Source organism: Ambystoma mexicanum, chromosome 1q, assembly GCF_040938575.1.
Source record: "Ambystoma mexicanum isolate Mex_15411 chromosome 1q, UKY_AmexF1_1, whole genome shotgun sequence".
Taxonomy (NCBI): domain Eukaryota; kingdom Metazoa; phylum Chordata; class Amphibia; order Caudata; family Ambystomatidae; genus Ambystoma; species Ambystoma mexicanum.
The window spans coordinates 125,764,324-125,779,865 of NC_090922.1; the positions used below are offsets into that span (position 1 = coordinate 125,764,324).

Here is a 15,542-nt window from a genome sequence, read left to right on the forward strand (position 1 = left end):
GGAAGAATGACTTTTTACTGGCCATCGCCCGGCTCACTGGGTAAGAGAATTGCAGGCTCTATGTGCCTTCGAGCCTTATCGAATACTCCATAGGAAGATGGTTACTTTTCACTCATCCTACCTTTCTACCTAAGATTTGTGTCCCCATTCCACCTGAATCAATAAATCTCTTACGGTTTTCTTCCAAAACTACTCTTCTGATGCAACACACAGACTTGACAATTTAAATGTGGCGAGAGCACTCAAATTCTACCTGAGCGGTCTACACTCTTCTGATCCTCATATCCCCTCTTTTTTTACCTTCGGGAGTTCCTGCCCCGGTCTCAAGGTTTCCAAAGCTGCCATTGTCTGCAGGCCAGTATTTTGTATTTTGAAGTGCTACAGGCAACGAAAAATCCCTCTGCCTAAGGAAAGGCACCCTAGGGTTAAAGCAGCTTCAGTAGCATTCCAATGGCCTCATCCCCTGGAAGAAATATGCAAGGGCCACTGTTCATGCCTTTTGCAAGAATTGCTCTATGGAAACCAGTTTAGGGTCCGATTTCTGTTTTGTGCAACTGGTTTAGCCAGTAGCTGGTTCCATACACCGATTTATAGGTCCAGGTGCATTGCATCTCTCATTAGTAAGGAGGAAACGGGACATGCCATACGAGTAGGTACAAGTTACTCACTGTAGTGACTACTGTACTCCTAGTCTATAGACCCCTTTCCTCCATAAACATGTCCTCCATCCCCACTAGCAAGATATTAGGTGCCCACACTGCTCAAAGGACTTAAGGGTGAATTGGGGAGCTTGCACATTGAGGAAATATGCACGAGGGGAACGCTCTCAGACTCAAATGTGTACTGCTCTTTGTTTTTTGGAAAATAAAATGTGCACTGATGGTGATTGCTCTGTACTGGCTCCGGTTGTACCCCTACCCCCCCTGATGCGCATGGAGGCCCAGGTAGAGTGTGCGCTGGCGTGCCAGAAGCTGGGCAATGCGCAGGGCCCAGATAGAGTCCCAATACACTTTTACAGGAACGTGTCTTCAATATGTGTACCCTATTTGACCAAGTTATTTAATGCAGTGTCGGCCAGTACCATGGTCCCGGGGTCTTGGACCAGGGCCAAAATTGTACCATTACATAAAAAGGGCGTGCGCAATGACCCCGCTAACTTTAGACCCATTTCCTTGCTTGATGCTGGGGGGGAAGACGTTTGCCTGGGCACTTTTATTCCATCTGGACGAGGGGGTACTTAGCACTGGAGTAATATATCATCGCCAGACAGGGTTTTGTGAGGGTCTGAGTATGAAAGACCAAAGGCTCCGACTGCGTTTGATCTGTGAAAAATCCTCTATGCTGAGAAAGGTTAATGTCTATGCTGTATTTGTGGATCTTCGCACAGCCTTGGACACGATCCCACGGGCACGCTTGTGGAAGGTTCTGGAGGAGCTAGGCATCCCTGTGGCTCTGCTTTCAGCAGTACAGAGTCTTTATACGGAGAACTATGCCATGGTCCACTGGAGTCCAAATGGAAACCCTTCTCGTAGTATTGATATACAGAAGGGAGTGTGGCAGGGATGTGTGTTGACGCCTAGGTTGTTCTGCATTTTCATTAATGAAGTTCTGGAGAGTCTTTTGGCCTCTCAGACTGACGCTCCTTCGTTAGCAGGCGACAAGTTTCCCGCATTGTTTGCAGACGATGCTGTGCTCCTCTCTCTCACACTGTCGGGTGTGCACAAACAATTGGAGATTTTTGTGTATTTTTCGAGGAGGAATGTGCTCTCTTTGAATATTACAAAAACCAAGGCTATGATCTTCAATGTTAACCCTAAGAAGAAGCTGAAGCCACTATCTCTCTCTGTAGAGAGGGGTGCAATTGAGCAGGTTCAGTCTTACGATTATTTAGGTATGAGAGTTATGGCATCATGCCGTTGGAAAATGCAGGTTTAGAAGGCCAATCTTACCTTGGTCAGATACAGTGGGGCCCTCACTATATTCACCAATGAACATGGGAATGGGGCAGTGAGGATCTCACTGGAGGCCTATAGAGCACAAGCACGCCAGGCAGCATTGTATGGGGCTAAACTTTGGGGACATGAGGAAACCAAGTCCCTTGCAGTGGTTGAGACAACATTTTTGAAGAGTATCCTTGGGTTGCCCACTGCTGTCCCGAATATCCCAGTGCTTTTGGAAACTGGATTAGAGGGGTTTGAGATGATCTGTAAATTACGTCCGGTTCTTTGCTGGGATCACTTCTGGTCTAATCCTCACCTTCGTAAATACAAAGACGCAGTTACAGATGTTTTGTCCCAGCAGGGGAGCGGCTCCTTAAAGTGGGCTGCTCATGTGAAAAGATATCTGGGCTTGCTGGGTTCGGAGGATCATTGGTCAAATCCCTCAATGATCACATTGGTTTCAAAGAAAGCGATCAAGAGGGCAGCAACGGGTAAAGGCTCGAGAGGATATCCTGGGAAGATACAGGGCTTCTGAACAGCTGGTCGATACCTTCTAATAAAGACGCAGACGAGCTGTGAAGAATACCTGGATTATGTCTCACCCAGGTGGGAAAGAGCTCTATATTTAAAATTCTGCTTTAGAATTTTGCCGACTGCTGTATTTTGTCATAGATGGAACAATGTTGTTTCCGCGTCATGCATTCTCTGTGGTGCGTCTGAGGAGACGGTACAACACCATTTGTTTCTCTGTCCGGCCACAATGCCTTTGAGGAAGCGCTTTCTGAAGCCTTAGTTTCTAAACCATGGCTGCAGGTCCCTAGCTGTTGCTATGGCAATTTGCCTGGATGCCGCGGATGCAGAGGTTCTGATTGTTACTACAAGTTATTTGATTTGGGCTAGAAAAATGTATATGAGGAAGGCTAAGCTGCTGAACAGTGCTATGTGGTAAAAATACCTTTTTGTAGGAGCTGTTATTGTTTGTATAATGCTGACTCTGTTTTTATTTGTTCTTTACGGTAAAGTGATGATTGGGTAATTTTAGTGGAAGTGATTTATGAGCTAAGTGATTGTGATGCTGTAACTGATGTGGTTTTAAAATAAATAGAAATTGTACACTGTAATGCGCTCTACCCTGAATTAATATTCGTGAACACGAGAAATTCAATCCGTATTGTTGGAAGTAAAGGTTCTAATTTAATTAGACATCTTCATATAGAGTCAGCCGACACGTGTTTCGACCATAGGTCGTCCTCAAGGCTTAATAAAAGGGCTCGATCCCCAAACCAGAATGCTGTTGCTCCAGATGTGGTTTTAAGCAATAACGGTAAAGTAAAGAAAAGAAAATGCTGCTATTCAGCATGCTCTGGTTCTGTCCCCCATATGGGAGACATCTCAGTAGTATGCAGGAAGGCGGACTATGCACTAGGCCCCAACGATCACTACTTGTGAGTAATTTGTACTTTTTACAAATAAATACTGAAATGAAATCCTATCAAAGTTTAACATACATTGAAGGAAAGGTTATGTTTTCATACACTTCATATCAAATATAATTTTCAGTGAAAATGGGTATGTTTACTACACTACAAGTTACAACAAATGCAGGATCATTTTTTTTATTTTTTGTGTATGTTGCACTTTTTGTTACCTTTTATATGTCCAATTATTTATTGCATTTATTTTTTCTGCAGGTGAATCTTCTTTTGCCAATATTCTTCATCCTAGCTTGTTTTTTCCTCATCGTGGTTTCCTTCTGGATGACACCAGTAGAATGCGGTATTGGCTTCTTCATCATTCTAACTGGCGTTCCCGTCTACTATTTTGGAGTCTGGTGGCAAAATAAACCCAAATGGGTGCTTCAAGCCATTTGTAAGTACAACATCTGCCACTGTGCTTCTAAATGTTTAGGCACTGTGATTTATTTTGTTATGTTGTCTTTCAGGAGATCAAGTTTAATTATACTGGTGCATTGTGGGTAGCACCATATAAAGGCAGCACCTTGGCTATTCGATAATGGCAGTATTGGTACAGTTGTGACCCATGAAGCATCTTTTAGTGATGGCAGCTTTTACTTTATTGATTTAAACTTTTACAATCTAGTCTCATGATTCTGTGGTGGTACAATTGCCCAGCGAGTGGTCCTCTACAGATTTATAATCTTGTCAATATTCCTTGTAAAGCGGTCACCAAATAACACTTTTTACTAGGTAATACAAAAATGTTTGCCATTTTTTTTTTGGAAAGAAACACTTATCAAATATCAAGCTGTTAGTCCTCGGGGCAACCAAGTGTTCTCTCTTGAAATGTTTTGCAGTCAGTTTCAGGTGTCATAGAAACAGCAGCACTGTAGAGACCACCTTAAGTTTTTTCAACTTTAATAGAGCATGGACCTTGACCACTTCTTGAGTCTTTTTACTTTTTTTGTCACAAGCGATGCTTCTTCCATGAGGTGTTTTCCTACCTTTTAACTTTCAAATAGTTTTGCAGTTTTCTGTGGTTGAGCTTTTGTCTTGCATCGTTTTGTAGCTCCAAATGTTCACTTTTTGACCCTCCAATACAGAGGAGTACAGCATTCAAGCTAATGATGAGGTTTGATGTCAGATACCGATGGCCACTCAAAGTGAATGTTCTAACTTACCCTTGGCCATGATACTGGTTCATGCAGAAATTCTCAGAAAGTTCCTACTGCACTTGGGGAGGGTCGGCTGATGTTCCTTGATTTATACTAGGAGCCCAGAATGGTTTGGAAAGCCCCTACATCTGTACCTGCCACATACATGGATATGTACTTGTACCGAAAGGTATCCAGGATGGCGTTTGTTTTCATTTCAGAAGCCTCTAGTCTGCGAGCCATTCGCTTTGTTGTGACACGCATAGAGAAACGTGGCTGTGCCTGACAAAACCCCAGTACTAGGTAGTTGTCATTGCCTCTGAGGATCTTAGCTCCATTAGCAGCCCGGCACCATCTTTGGCACCTTGGGATGAATACATGTATATGGGCCAAAGAAACTGAGCCATTTTCACCTTCATGGCAGCTAACCAAGTAGGGGTTTGGTGGACTAAAACCCAAATCCACTTTGTGATCAAAACGAGGATGGTTACTCTGCAAACTCTTAGGAACTTACAGCCAGGAAATGTTGACTGCTCACATATGACATAGTCCTCTTTGTTGCTTGCTAGCACAGGATGCATAGAAACTTAACATTGGCCAGCCTTCGATCTTTCATAAATTCATCTGCTTTGAATATTCTTTGTTGATCAGCTAAGAATTCTCTGGAAAGTTACATATTAGTTTTATACTAAAAACGTTGTTGCTTACCCATCACATTTTGAGTCTTTTATCTTGAGGCGATGAGGTGGTGATAGTGTCTCCTTACCTGGAGGTCATATTCCGGTTCTTTACAGCAATACATCATGTGAGAGGGAGTCCTCAGACCGTTGTCTAATTTCATTGGATGTTTGTGAAGATATTTCTGCATTTGGAAAAACAGTAAATTCAATAATAGCAAGATCCATGTAATATTGATCGATCACATTTGAGTGTTTATTGGATGTTTCCAGATTCTACAATAATTTCCACATGCAGGGGAAACACGTCCGTAATCCATCAGAGACATGCTGCTGTGGATACTCACTATAGTATTCCCTAAATATTTTCTTAGATACGGCTGCAACCATAGCAGGTGATGCAGAGACTGATAAGTCCAATCATCTTTAAAGATTGTAAATTCTATAGACTTTACAACATTTATGTTGAAGATATGTACAGACTACATTTGATGCTTTTTCTACACACTACATGTACTGCTTTTTCTACACCAGAGAGTTATAGTTACTGAGGTTTTAATGCTAAAACTTTGAGGGGCAGGAATATGTGCCTGATATGTTGGTTGAACAAATTAGCTTACTCTACCTGACAGGCTGACTTCGTTGAGTGTTCCATCTCAAATATATTGAAGGCTAAAATGTCTAAGAACATCCCTGCTAAGAAGAGATCCAGATCAGAGAAGAGAGAAAAGGTGGAGGCAGCAGAACATTTTTCAAATTCACTGGCCTAACATGGCAACTTAAGAACTATTAAATCAAAGATAACTTTCCTTAGTTGTTGGGAGTTTCAGCGACAGAAATTTCATTAAAGGCAGAGAAACTCAGGAAACAAAACGGACAAACATACCAAGAAATATATGCGTTACTCGCAAGTGCATGAAATCAAAACTTAAGTGGAAGAGAATATAAAGATGATTTTGATGCATCAAGAATCTGGCAATGAAGAGAGAGTGTAAGGTTGCTATTGATCAGACTCGATAAACAACAACTGGCCTCAAAACGGGTTTCTCAATTTATTTTTTCACAACTTTTTGAACTCGCTTAAACAGCTAGTTAAAAAATTGAAGTAAGAATACTACAACAAAATGTACCACACCCATCTAGCTGTGGACCTTCTCAACTAGCACCTTTTATACCTTCTCCATCCCTATTCGGCACATAGCCACTAGTGACCATCCTGCTTTACCGATGTAGAAAGAGGAAGAGTGGTATCCCTTAGTGCATAGAGCACAGAAAGAAGAATCACAGAGTACCCGGGAAAGTTCACAGGAGGGCATGGGAGTGATAAATGCATTGGTTTGTTGAATCCATAGATGTGCCAAAAGGGGACATATCAAAAATAGCTCCTCTAGTTGAAATTGTAATTTTTCACTCAGTTTTGAAACACCACCTCCTATTTGCTTGCCCTTGATGACATTGTGGGTAAGGGGGAATTGCTTATTGTTTGACTTAATGGAGAAGCCATGAAAAAACTTTTTCTAAAATACCCATTTTACAGCACATTTAGTAGGAAGGGTTGCTCGGTATGAAGACTTCTTTCCAGGAACCCCCTAAAGTGACGAGAAGAGAATAAAATGAAAATGGCAGGATGACATTGTAAGTCCCTCATGATCACAGTAGTCGCAACTACTGGTACGAAGCAGTACGCCAACTGCTGCTACGCCTGCCTGAAGATTGAATCCACTGATGTGTATAGGTGGAGTATTCCACTGCTTGAGACTCGAGTAGCTAACAGTTTCAACCTCAGTATTAATTAACTTAATCCACGTGCATCCAAATCAAGGAGACAAAAGAATCAAGGGGAATTATCGTGCACTCTTGCATACTTTTATGCATGATTTCCTTGATCAAGAGAGGCATTGAGCAATGCCATTGACTATCTCATGTTGGTTTGTCACGTCTGCCAAATCCGTTTAATTACGGATGTACTGGTTTCAGATGACTTGCCTTTTTCACATAATTCTTAACACATTTATTTCCAGATTAGGCGAAAGGTCTAATAGCCTTTGTAGTTTTTTCCATGGGGTACTATTCACACTGATGATGCGTGTGGTAGGTTTAGCTGTGCTGAATCACATTTTCAGCGATCAGGTTGAGTCTCTTTCCATCTCTGTCTGGCAGAGTTGTACTCAGCACATAACCCTCCTTATTTCTCGCTGTGGGTCTCAGTAGGAAGATTAATTAGTCCAAAAAAATGAGGATCATGCTCATGAGCTTTATATCCATGTGTCTGGTATACTGACATATGTTTTGCTTAGGTTGGCTTTAGTAAAAACCCTGTAGCCAGCTCCAGAAGTCTTTGGGTCATATGAAAAAACATCTCTGACTCCTTCCAAGGTGTCAAAGGATACATGGAAGAATGATCATCATGCATTGGAAGAAAAATGTTAGATATCTGTTACTATAATTCTCCTATGTTAATATTGTTCATAGATGCATATGCTTGACTATTCCTGGCCAACAGACTGGGAGGGCTCAGTTGGTTTCACACAGAAGTTCAAAACAAAAAAAGGCACCTCTTTAATACAGGGACGTTATTTGTGGGTTGCTAGGGGTCGCAGCTGCGACCCCTCTGGTCTCCCCTGCTACCCTTTCCGGTCTCTCTTGCTACCTATTAATATATATATTTCGAATGGATTGTGTCCTCCCACGTATTCCTCATCTTAGATATATCCTTACCTTTAGGTTTTGCCTTGGAACATTTTCCTCTCTCCAGCAAAGGGCTCTCCACTCGAGGCGGCGACGTCGATGTCCCTCGGCGGCCTCCGTCGAGTGACAACGTCATCCGTAGTATAATTGCCTCGAGCGCGCCCGTTGGCTTCAGTTCCTTTTTTCCGTTAGCTTTGCTTCGGATCGAAATAAAACAGCGCTTCAGTCATGGCGAATTATGTCCTCTTCTTCAAACCCGTCTACTCCGAAAACGGGGTTTAAGAAATGTCTAAGGTGCGAAAGAAAAATGTTGCTAACCGACCCTCACCGTAAACTGTCTATGGTGCCTCGGGTCCGAACATCGGATCGACGACTGCGGTTCGTGCCAATCTATGACCCACAAGGCCTTGAAAGAAAGACAAGGTAAAGAGGCGGTGGGGGAGGAATCCTCAAAGTTTTCCTCGAGAGAGAAGAAAGACTCGTTTGAGTCTTTGGCAAAACGCCATAAAAAATCCAAATCGAGGAGTAGATCAAGGAAGTCCTCTTCTTCTTTGTCCAAAAAGGCGAAGAAGAGACGACACCGATCTCCCTCTTCTTCTTCTTCCTCGACTTCGGAGGAAGTTATTTCTTGTCCAACTAAACATAAACATGACTCCCCTAGAAAGTGGGAAGCATTTAGAGAGTCGATGATAAAAAATGTTGAGAACGCGGCCCAGACCCCCCAAAAATGTCTGTTGAAGGTCATGCCTCTACTCACAAAAGAAGTGACGGAGGAAGGTCTAAAACTAGAAAATCCGACAAGAAATTGTCGAGGGTGTCTTCTAGGGACTCTTCCCAGACACCTAAAAAGACAGACCTGAAGAAAAAGACTCTAGACGTTGATACGTCTTTAAAGACTTCGACGAAAACATCTTCGAAGCCTCTGTCGAAGGCTGTCGAGTGTAAAGGGTCGACGACCCAGCAGAAAAAAGTCACGTTGAGTGCTTTATCGACGACCTCGAAGACTTCTTCTTCGACGGCGTCAAGTGTTTCGAAGGCTCCTTCGACAACATCGACTGCCTCAAAGATTCCTTCGACAGCATTCGTAGTGCCTTCGAAAACATCGAAGAATACCTCTAACATCGAAGGTAACGGCCACGACTTCGACGCCATTGACACTTCTGTCGACGTCAACACCAATTACAGGGTTGAAACCTATTCCTGAGAATGTATTTCACCCAGAAAGCAGACATGATTTTTTCCAAACTATGTCAGCTGTATATGGAGAAATGTCCTGAGAAAATGAGGAGGATGAAAAAGAGGATGAACCTAAAGTTTCATCAGCAGGAGTAAAATATGGTACAAGAGAAGTTCCTGAGGAATTAATCAATCCTGAATCAAAAATGCAGGACTTGTATGAATGTTTACAGTCTGCAGGTGGACTAGATATGTCCCCTGAATACAAATTTGAAAGACCAGATCTAGCAGAACATGCTGATTTGGGTTACAGAAAACGTATAAATAAAGTAAGAGTTTATGGGATGGGGTAGGAATTCACCTGTATATCAGGATGATGATATGACAGATATTTTGTCAGGAGGTCCTCAACCAGATCCCATACTTCCCTTTCATATTGCCCTGCAAAGGAGAGTAAATGCTGCTTGGGAAAGATCGTAATCTATTCCAGCAGTGAATAAAAAATATGTGGCAAAATACAGACCTTGTAACTCTGATCCAGAGTATTTGAGTAAGCATCCTTCTCCTGAGAATCTGGTAGTGCAGGCAGCCACATCAACAAAAACATCAGGGAGCATGGCTCTAAAGTCCACCAATGTATCTTGTACGCTGGCTAGATTCAATTATACTCTGTGGGACTGCATGTCAGCAGCAGCTCAACACATAACACATCCCGGAAGGAGAGGAACGTGATGGTTTCCTGTCCATAATTAAGGATGGTAAGGAGACTTCGGGAGAATGCCTTCAAGCAGGTTTGGACACTGCTGACAGTATCAGCAGGTCCATGGGGTCTAGCGCAGTGCTACTCAGATTTGTGTGGCTAAGGAAGTCAGGTTTCGCACCAGATGTTCAATCTAGAGGTCTTAATATGCCATTTGACGGCACAAGGTTGTTTGGCCGCAAGGCGGATGAAAGTTTGGAGAAGCTGCAGACCTCCAAGGCAGCGGCAAAGTCACTCAGTGCCGCAATAAAACAACCTCAGCAACGCCCCTACGCAGGCTCATCTTCCTGGGGGGGTCGTGCTTTTCGTTATTATTCCTCAACTGGAAAAGGAAGGGGACAGGCCAGTCAAAGAGGGCAAAGGAAATTTCTTCGGGAGCGAGGAAGAGGCGCTAAATCTGCCCCGGCAGCGGCATCTGTCCCTTCAGCTGCTGCTGGAGCTGCCTCAAAACCACTCTGAGGTTTTGACTCGCAAGACCCCAGTGGGAGGCAGGATCTCACAGCATCTGAAAGAACGGTGAGGAATTACTTCAGATGCTTGGGCACTGGAAACAGTATCCCAAAGTTACTGCCTTCCCTTTCTAAGAAACCTCAGAATCACCCACCGGAATACAACCCTACCAAAAATCCAGATCCGTTCCTGTTGCAGGAAGTTTTGACCCTGCTACAGAAACGTGCAATAAAACATGTACCTGTAGCGGAAAGAAACAAGGATTGGTATTCTCCATACTTCCTCATTCCAAAGGACGGAGGACTGAGACCCATCTTGGACTTGAGAAACTTGAACAAGTTCCTCAGGAAGGACAAGTTCAAGATGGTCACTCTTTCTCAGATCCTTCAGGCTCTCCAACTTGAAGACTGGTTGGTATCATTGGACCTTCAGGATGCTTACTTTCATGTGCCAATCCATTTCAAGCACAGAAAGTACCTGAGGTTCGCGATTGGAAACTCTCACTATCAGTTTCGAGTTCTGCCATTCGGGTTGACCTTTGCCCCAATAGTTTTCACCAAGTTGATGGCAGTAGTGGCAGTGAGTTTCAGAAGAGGGGGGATTCATGTCTATGATCAGAGCACGTTCTCCAGAACAAGGCCAGGATCATCTATCCAAGACTTGCCACTTCCTTCACAAACTAGGGTTTTCTCTGAATTTAAAAAAGTCAAACATGATACCATCACAGAAGCTCCAGTTTATAGGAGCAGTCTTGGAGAGAGAGCTCACCACATTCTGCAGATGGTGACAAAATTCCATAATGCCCAGTATCGATTTTCTCAGGTTGCTCGGCCTCCTGGCATCCTGCATTTTTCTGGTGCCAGAAGCCAGATTGAGGATGAGTTCCCTTCAATGGGCCCTCAGGACTCAATGGTCCCAATTTTCAGGGGAAATGACAGATCTTTTACAAGTTCCAACCAGGGTAGCACAGAATCTACAATGGTGGGCTTGCAAGAAACATATCCTCAAGGGAGAATCTTTTTGGCAACCATGGCCGGAGATAACAGTAGTAACGGACGCCTCACTCATGGGGTGGGGAGCTCACACCAACGAGTTGACAATCAGCGGTCGTTGGTCTCCATCGGAGTCCAGACTACACATCAACCTATTAGAGCTGAGGGTGATCAGACTAGCTCTGAAGGCCTTCCTGCCCTCTGTACGGGGAAAGAATGTCCTGATAATGACAGACAACACAGTGGCCATGTACTACCTCAACAAGAGAGGAGGAGTAGGGTCCCTGCCACTGTGCAGAAAGGCAATGCAGCTCTGGTTCTGGGCAATACAAGAAGGGATCTATCTATCTGCCATTCACCTAGCAGGATAGCAAAACACAGCGGCAGATGCTCTGAGCAGGCAGAGCTCAGTCTCCCATGAGTGGGAACTAGCTCAGGAAGTCGTTCAAGAGATCTTCACCTTTGGGGAACCCCTCAATTGGATCTGTTTGCGACCATTGTCAACAGGAAGTGCGAACTGTACTGCTCAAGGGAATTTCCCCCGAGAGGAGCTCTAGGAGACGCATTCGTAGTGGATTGGGTGTTTCCTCTTCTATATGCGTTCCCTCCAGTCCCTGTGATCCCTCAGGTAATCAGGAGGTTGAGAAAGTTCAGGAAAACCATGATCCTAATTGCCCGAAATTGGGCCAGGAGAACGTGGTACCCGGACCTTCTCGACATGTCCATCTGCCCTCCAATACGTCTTCCAAAAAGAGAGGATCTTTTCTCGCAAGAGGGAGGTCACGTTCTCCATCCAGAGGTAAACACACTCAACCTTCACGCATGGCTTCTGAGAGGTTGAGATACAAGGATTGGGACCTTCCGGATGATGTTATGGAGATTTTGCTTTCGGTCAGAAGGCCAGCAACAAAATCTTTGTACCGGTGTCGTTTGAACTAGTTCAGTAACTGGTGCAGGGATAAGAATGTGGATCCCTTTGAATGTGATATTCCAATGGTATTATCTTTCCTGTTACATTTAGCTAATCTGGGGCTCCAGGTTAAGACAATAAAAGGATACGTAGCAGCGCTATCTATCTTCAAGCGCTCTTCAGAAGAAATATCGTATTTTAAGATACCTTTAATAATATCATTTCTAAAAGGTTTAAACAATGTTTTTCCACCAATACCTTTTCAAGTTCCTGTGTGGGTTTTAAATTTGGTACTTACATTTCTGACATGTGCACCATTTGAGCCTTTACATTCTTGTCCCTTAAGGCTTCTTACGTTAAAAACTATACTTCGAATGGATTGTGTCCTCCCACGTATTCCTCATCTTGTGATAATTCGTTATCTCCAGCTTCGCTGCTTCGGAAAAAAGAATTCTCGGCAGAGGGCGCTGTGTTCTCGAGGTTGTGGCGTCGATTGTCCCTCGATGGGCTCCGTACCGTGTCGATGTCACCGATGGTATAAATAGCTCAAGCCGCGCCCGTTGCTTTAGTTCCGTTTTTCCGATCGCTTCGCTATCGAGTACGGCGCGCTTCTATTTTCTGTGAAGAAAATGTCGTCATCTTCAACGCCTTCGACACCCAGGACTGGGTTCAAGAAGTGTGCAGACTGTGGGTCTAAGATGTCGATCACCGATCCCCACCGGATTTGTCTCTGGTGTCTCAGTTCCAGTCACTAAACCGACGACTGCGGGTCCTGCCAGTCTATGACCGAGAAAGCTCTTTGTGAGAGGAGAGGTAAACTGTCGGTGGGGAGGGAGGCCTCAAAGAAGGCTACGTCAAAAAGACAAAAGAAAGCGACTGATTCTAAGGAATCGGATCGCCATAGGCACTCAAAGAGATCTCGATCTAGGAGTAGATCGAGATACTCTTCGTCATCATCGAAAAAAATGAAGAGCAGTCATAGATCTCCCTCATCATCATCTTCTTCTTCAGAGTAGACCGAAGAAATTCGATGTCCGACTAAATCGGATTCTCCCAGTAAGTGGGAAGAATTCCGCAAAAAGATGATGGAGGTTTTCGAGCGTTGAGGAATCCAAAAAAGTAAAACCGTCGAAGACTCTTCGAGGGTCGAGCACTTGTCCATCCCTGACGCCATTATTGAAGTCATCTTCGAAGACTTCGAAGACCCCTTCGACAACTTCGAAGGATTTGCCAATTCCTTCAAAGCAAATGGAAGAAGAAGAAAGGAGATTCATTCCTTTGCCCAGGTCAGACTTTTTCAAATCTATGTCGGCAATTTATGAAGGGTCTGCTTCAGAAGAAGACGAGGTTACTCCTTTGGGAGTTACTTATGGTACAAGACAAGTTCCTGAGGAACTTATTGACCAGGAATCTAGAATGAGAGACATGAGTGATACTCTACATTCTGCCAGTGGAGTTGACACATCCCCAGAATTAGAGTTCGCCAAACCTGATCCTGCAGAGCATGCAGATGCTGGGTACAGGGGTCTTATGACCAGGGTAGTTGAATATATGGGTTGGGGTAATACATCACCCATTTTTGAACAAGATGACATGACAGATATAATCGTCAAGGGACCTCAGAAAGATCCTGTTCTCCCTTTTCACAGGGCCCTTCAAAGGACTGTGGAGAAAAACTGGGAGAAACCAGAGACTATTGCTGCTGCAGATAGCACTTTTCCAAGAAAATATAGACCAGCTGGAACGGATCCTGAATATTTGAATAAACATCCGACTCCAGAGAGTTTAGTCATTCAGGCAGCATCTACTTCAAAACAAATTGCTTATCCAACTATCCCTCCAGATAGAGAGGATAAAAAAATTGATGCCTGGGCATGTAAAGTCTGACGTCTATCCTTGAATGGAGACACACTTCATTCATTTAAAAAATCGAAACAACCATTGTTGAAATATATGTGGTGTTTTATTTTGTATCTTATTTTGATGGCACAAAAATACAAGACTTTACACATTGTACAGGTCAGGTTGCAGCACAGCGAGGGAAAATCCCCTGTACTGACAGCTGTCACTCGGGAAAGTTTCTCTTATGGCACGAACGGCACAGGCGGGTATTACTCTTCGAACGCGGTGTCCAAGCCTCCCGTGAAGCCACCATGTAAAGGAACGATAGGCCACCAGCCGGTACCACCTGTGAAAAAGAATGATACAAACTGTTTTTAAATGAACAAGATAAGTTTATTAAACGTTTGTTGTCAATGACAATTCTTGTAACTAATGGCATTCTGCTTGGACAAATTCTATCTAGAGACTGCACACTATTGAACGACTTTCATGCATTAACATGATATGCATATGTAATTTTTGATATAGTAGAAGACCATGAAATAGGAGTGGCATCACAAGCAGAGTATACTTACTCGCTACTCGGATTACGAGGACGAACAGTTGCGCGAAGTACGTGCATAAGCACCATCATTATCCTCAACACAGACCGTGTGAGGCAGGCTGCCCTGAAGTCTGGCAGCTCGGTAATGCATTGCGGCTGTAGCTCGACTTCCGAAATGTAGGCCACACATCTCGAGTTTTCACAGCAGCAGCAGTTCTCGTCCTCGGTTGGCATTAGCTCGCACCGATTGCATGTGCACCAGGTGGAAACACGGTCCATGCGACTAGGTCCAGTGTCTTCATCCATTGAATCGTCCTGCCAACTGCCGTCTGAAGCCCCATCATTTTTCGAATGTTTACCTTTCCACTAGTTCCTCCTCGGTATACTCGGGCTCGCACATGTAGGGCATTATTGTAGCCATTGTGTGGTAAACAAATGAAAATAATTTATAGCGGTGGTACTGGTATCTGTTCACACGGCCACAAGCAACGAAGGTAGCTGACCAGAGCACAGAAACGAGTCACAGAATACTCAAAGTAACACAGAGAGAGGAATAGAATCGAAAATCTGCTGCTGTGTGTTGTGAAACGGTCTGTTTATACTTATTGAGTAAAGAGGCTTCCTGCCGTTTCCATGGCGACACGTCGTTAGCTGAACTGCAGCGGTTGTAGACACGAGACGTGTTTTGGCGTTGTGAAAAGGAGGTCAGCCAGGGCGATGGGGCAAATGATAGGATTATCACAAAATGGCAGCGCCCTGGTGCCTGTTTTCGCGTGCGTTTAATGGACGAAAACTCGGGTAAGGTCCACAGGAAATTTTTCTAAAATCGAGCGACTTAGGCTTAAAAACACATAGCCGACCCGTAGGGACAATACAAATTTTTGACCAAACCATTCCTTTAAAATAAATCTACTGCCTTTTTTTTCAACAAGGTTGCAGAGGACTAAATGCT

At 43.9% G+C, this 15,542-nt stretch overlaps 1 protein-coding gene across 2 annotated transcripts in view; it reads left to right on the top strand.

Annotated features, from left to right (window-relative positions):
- Positions 1-15,542, top strand: part of SLC7A5 (solute carrier family 7 member 5) — a 657,550-nt gene that overhangs the window by 568,370 nt on the left and 73,638 nt on the right. For both annotated transcript variants that reach the window (XM_069636161.1, XM_069636164.1), the window contains exon 9: positions 3,632-3,809. In XM_069636161.1, coding sequence (XP_069492262.1) covers positions 3,632-3,809 — 178 coding nt within the window. The remainder of the gene's footprint in view (positions 1-3,631; positions 3,810-15,542) is intronic.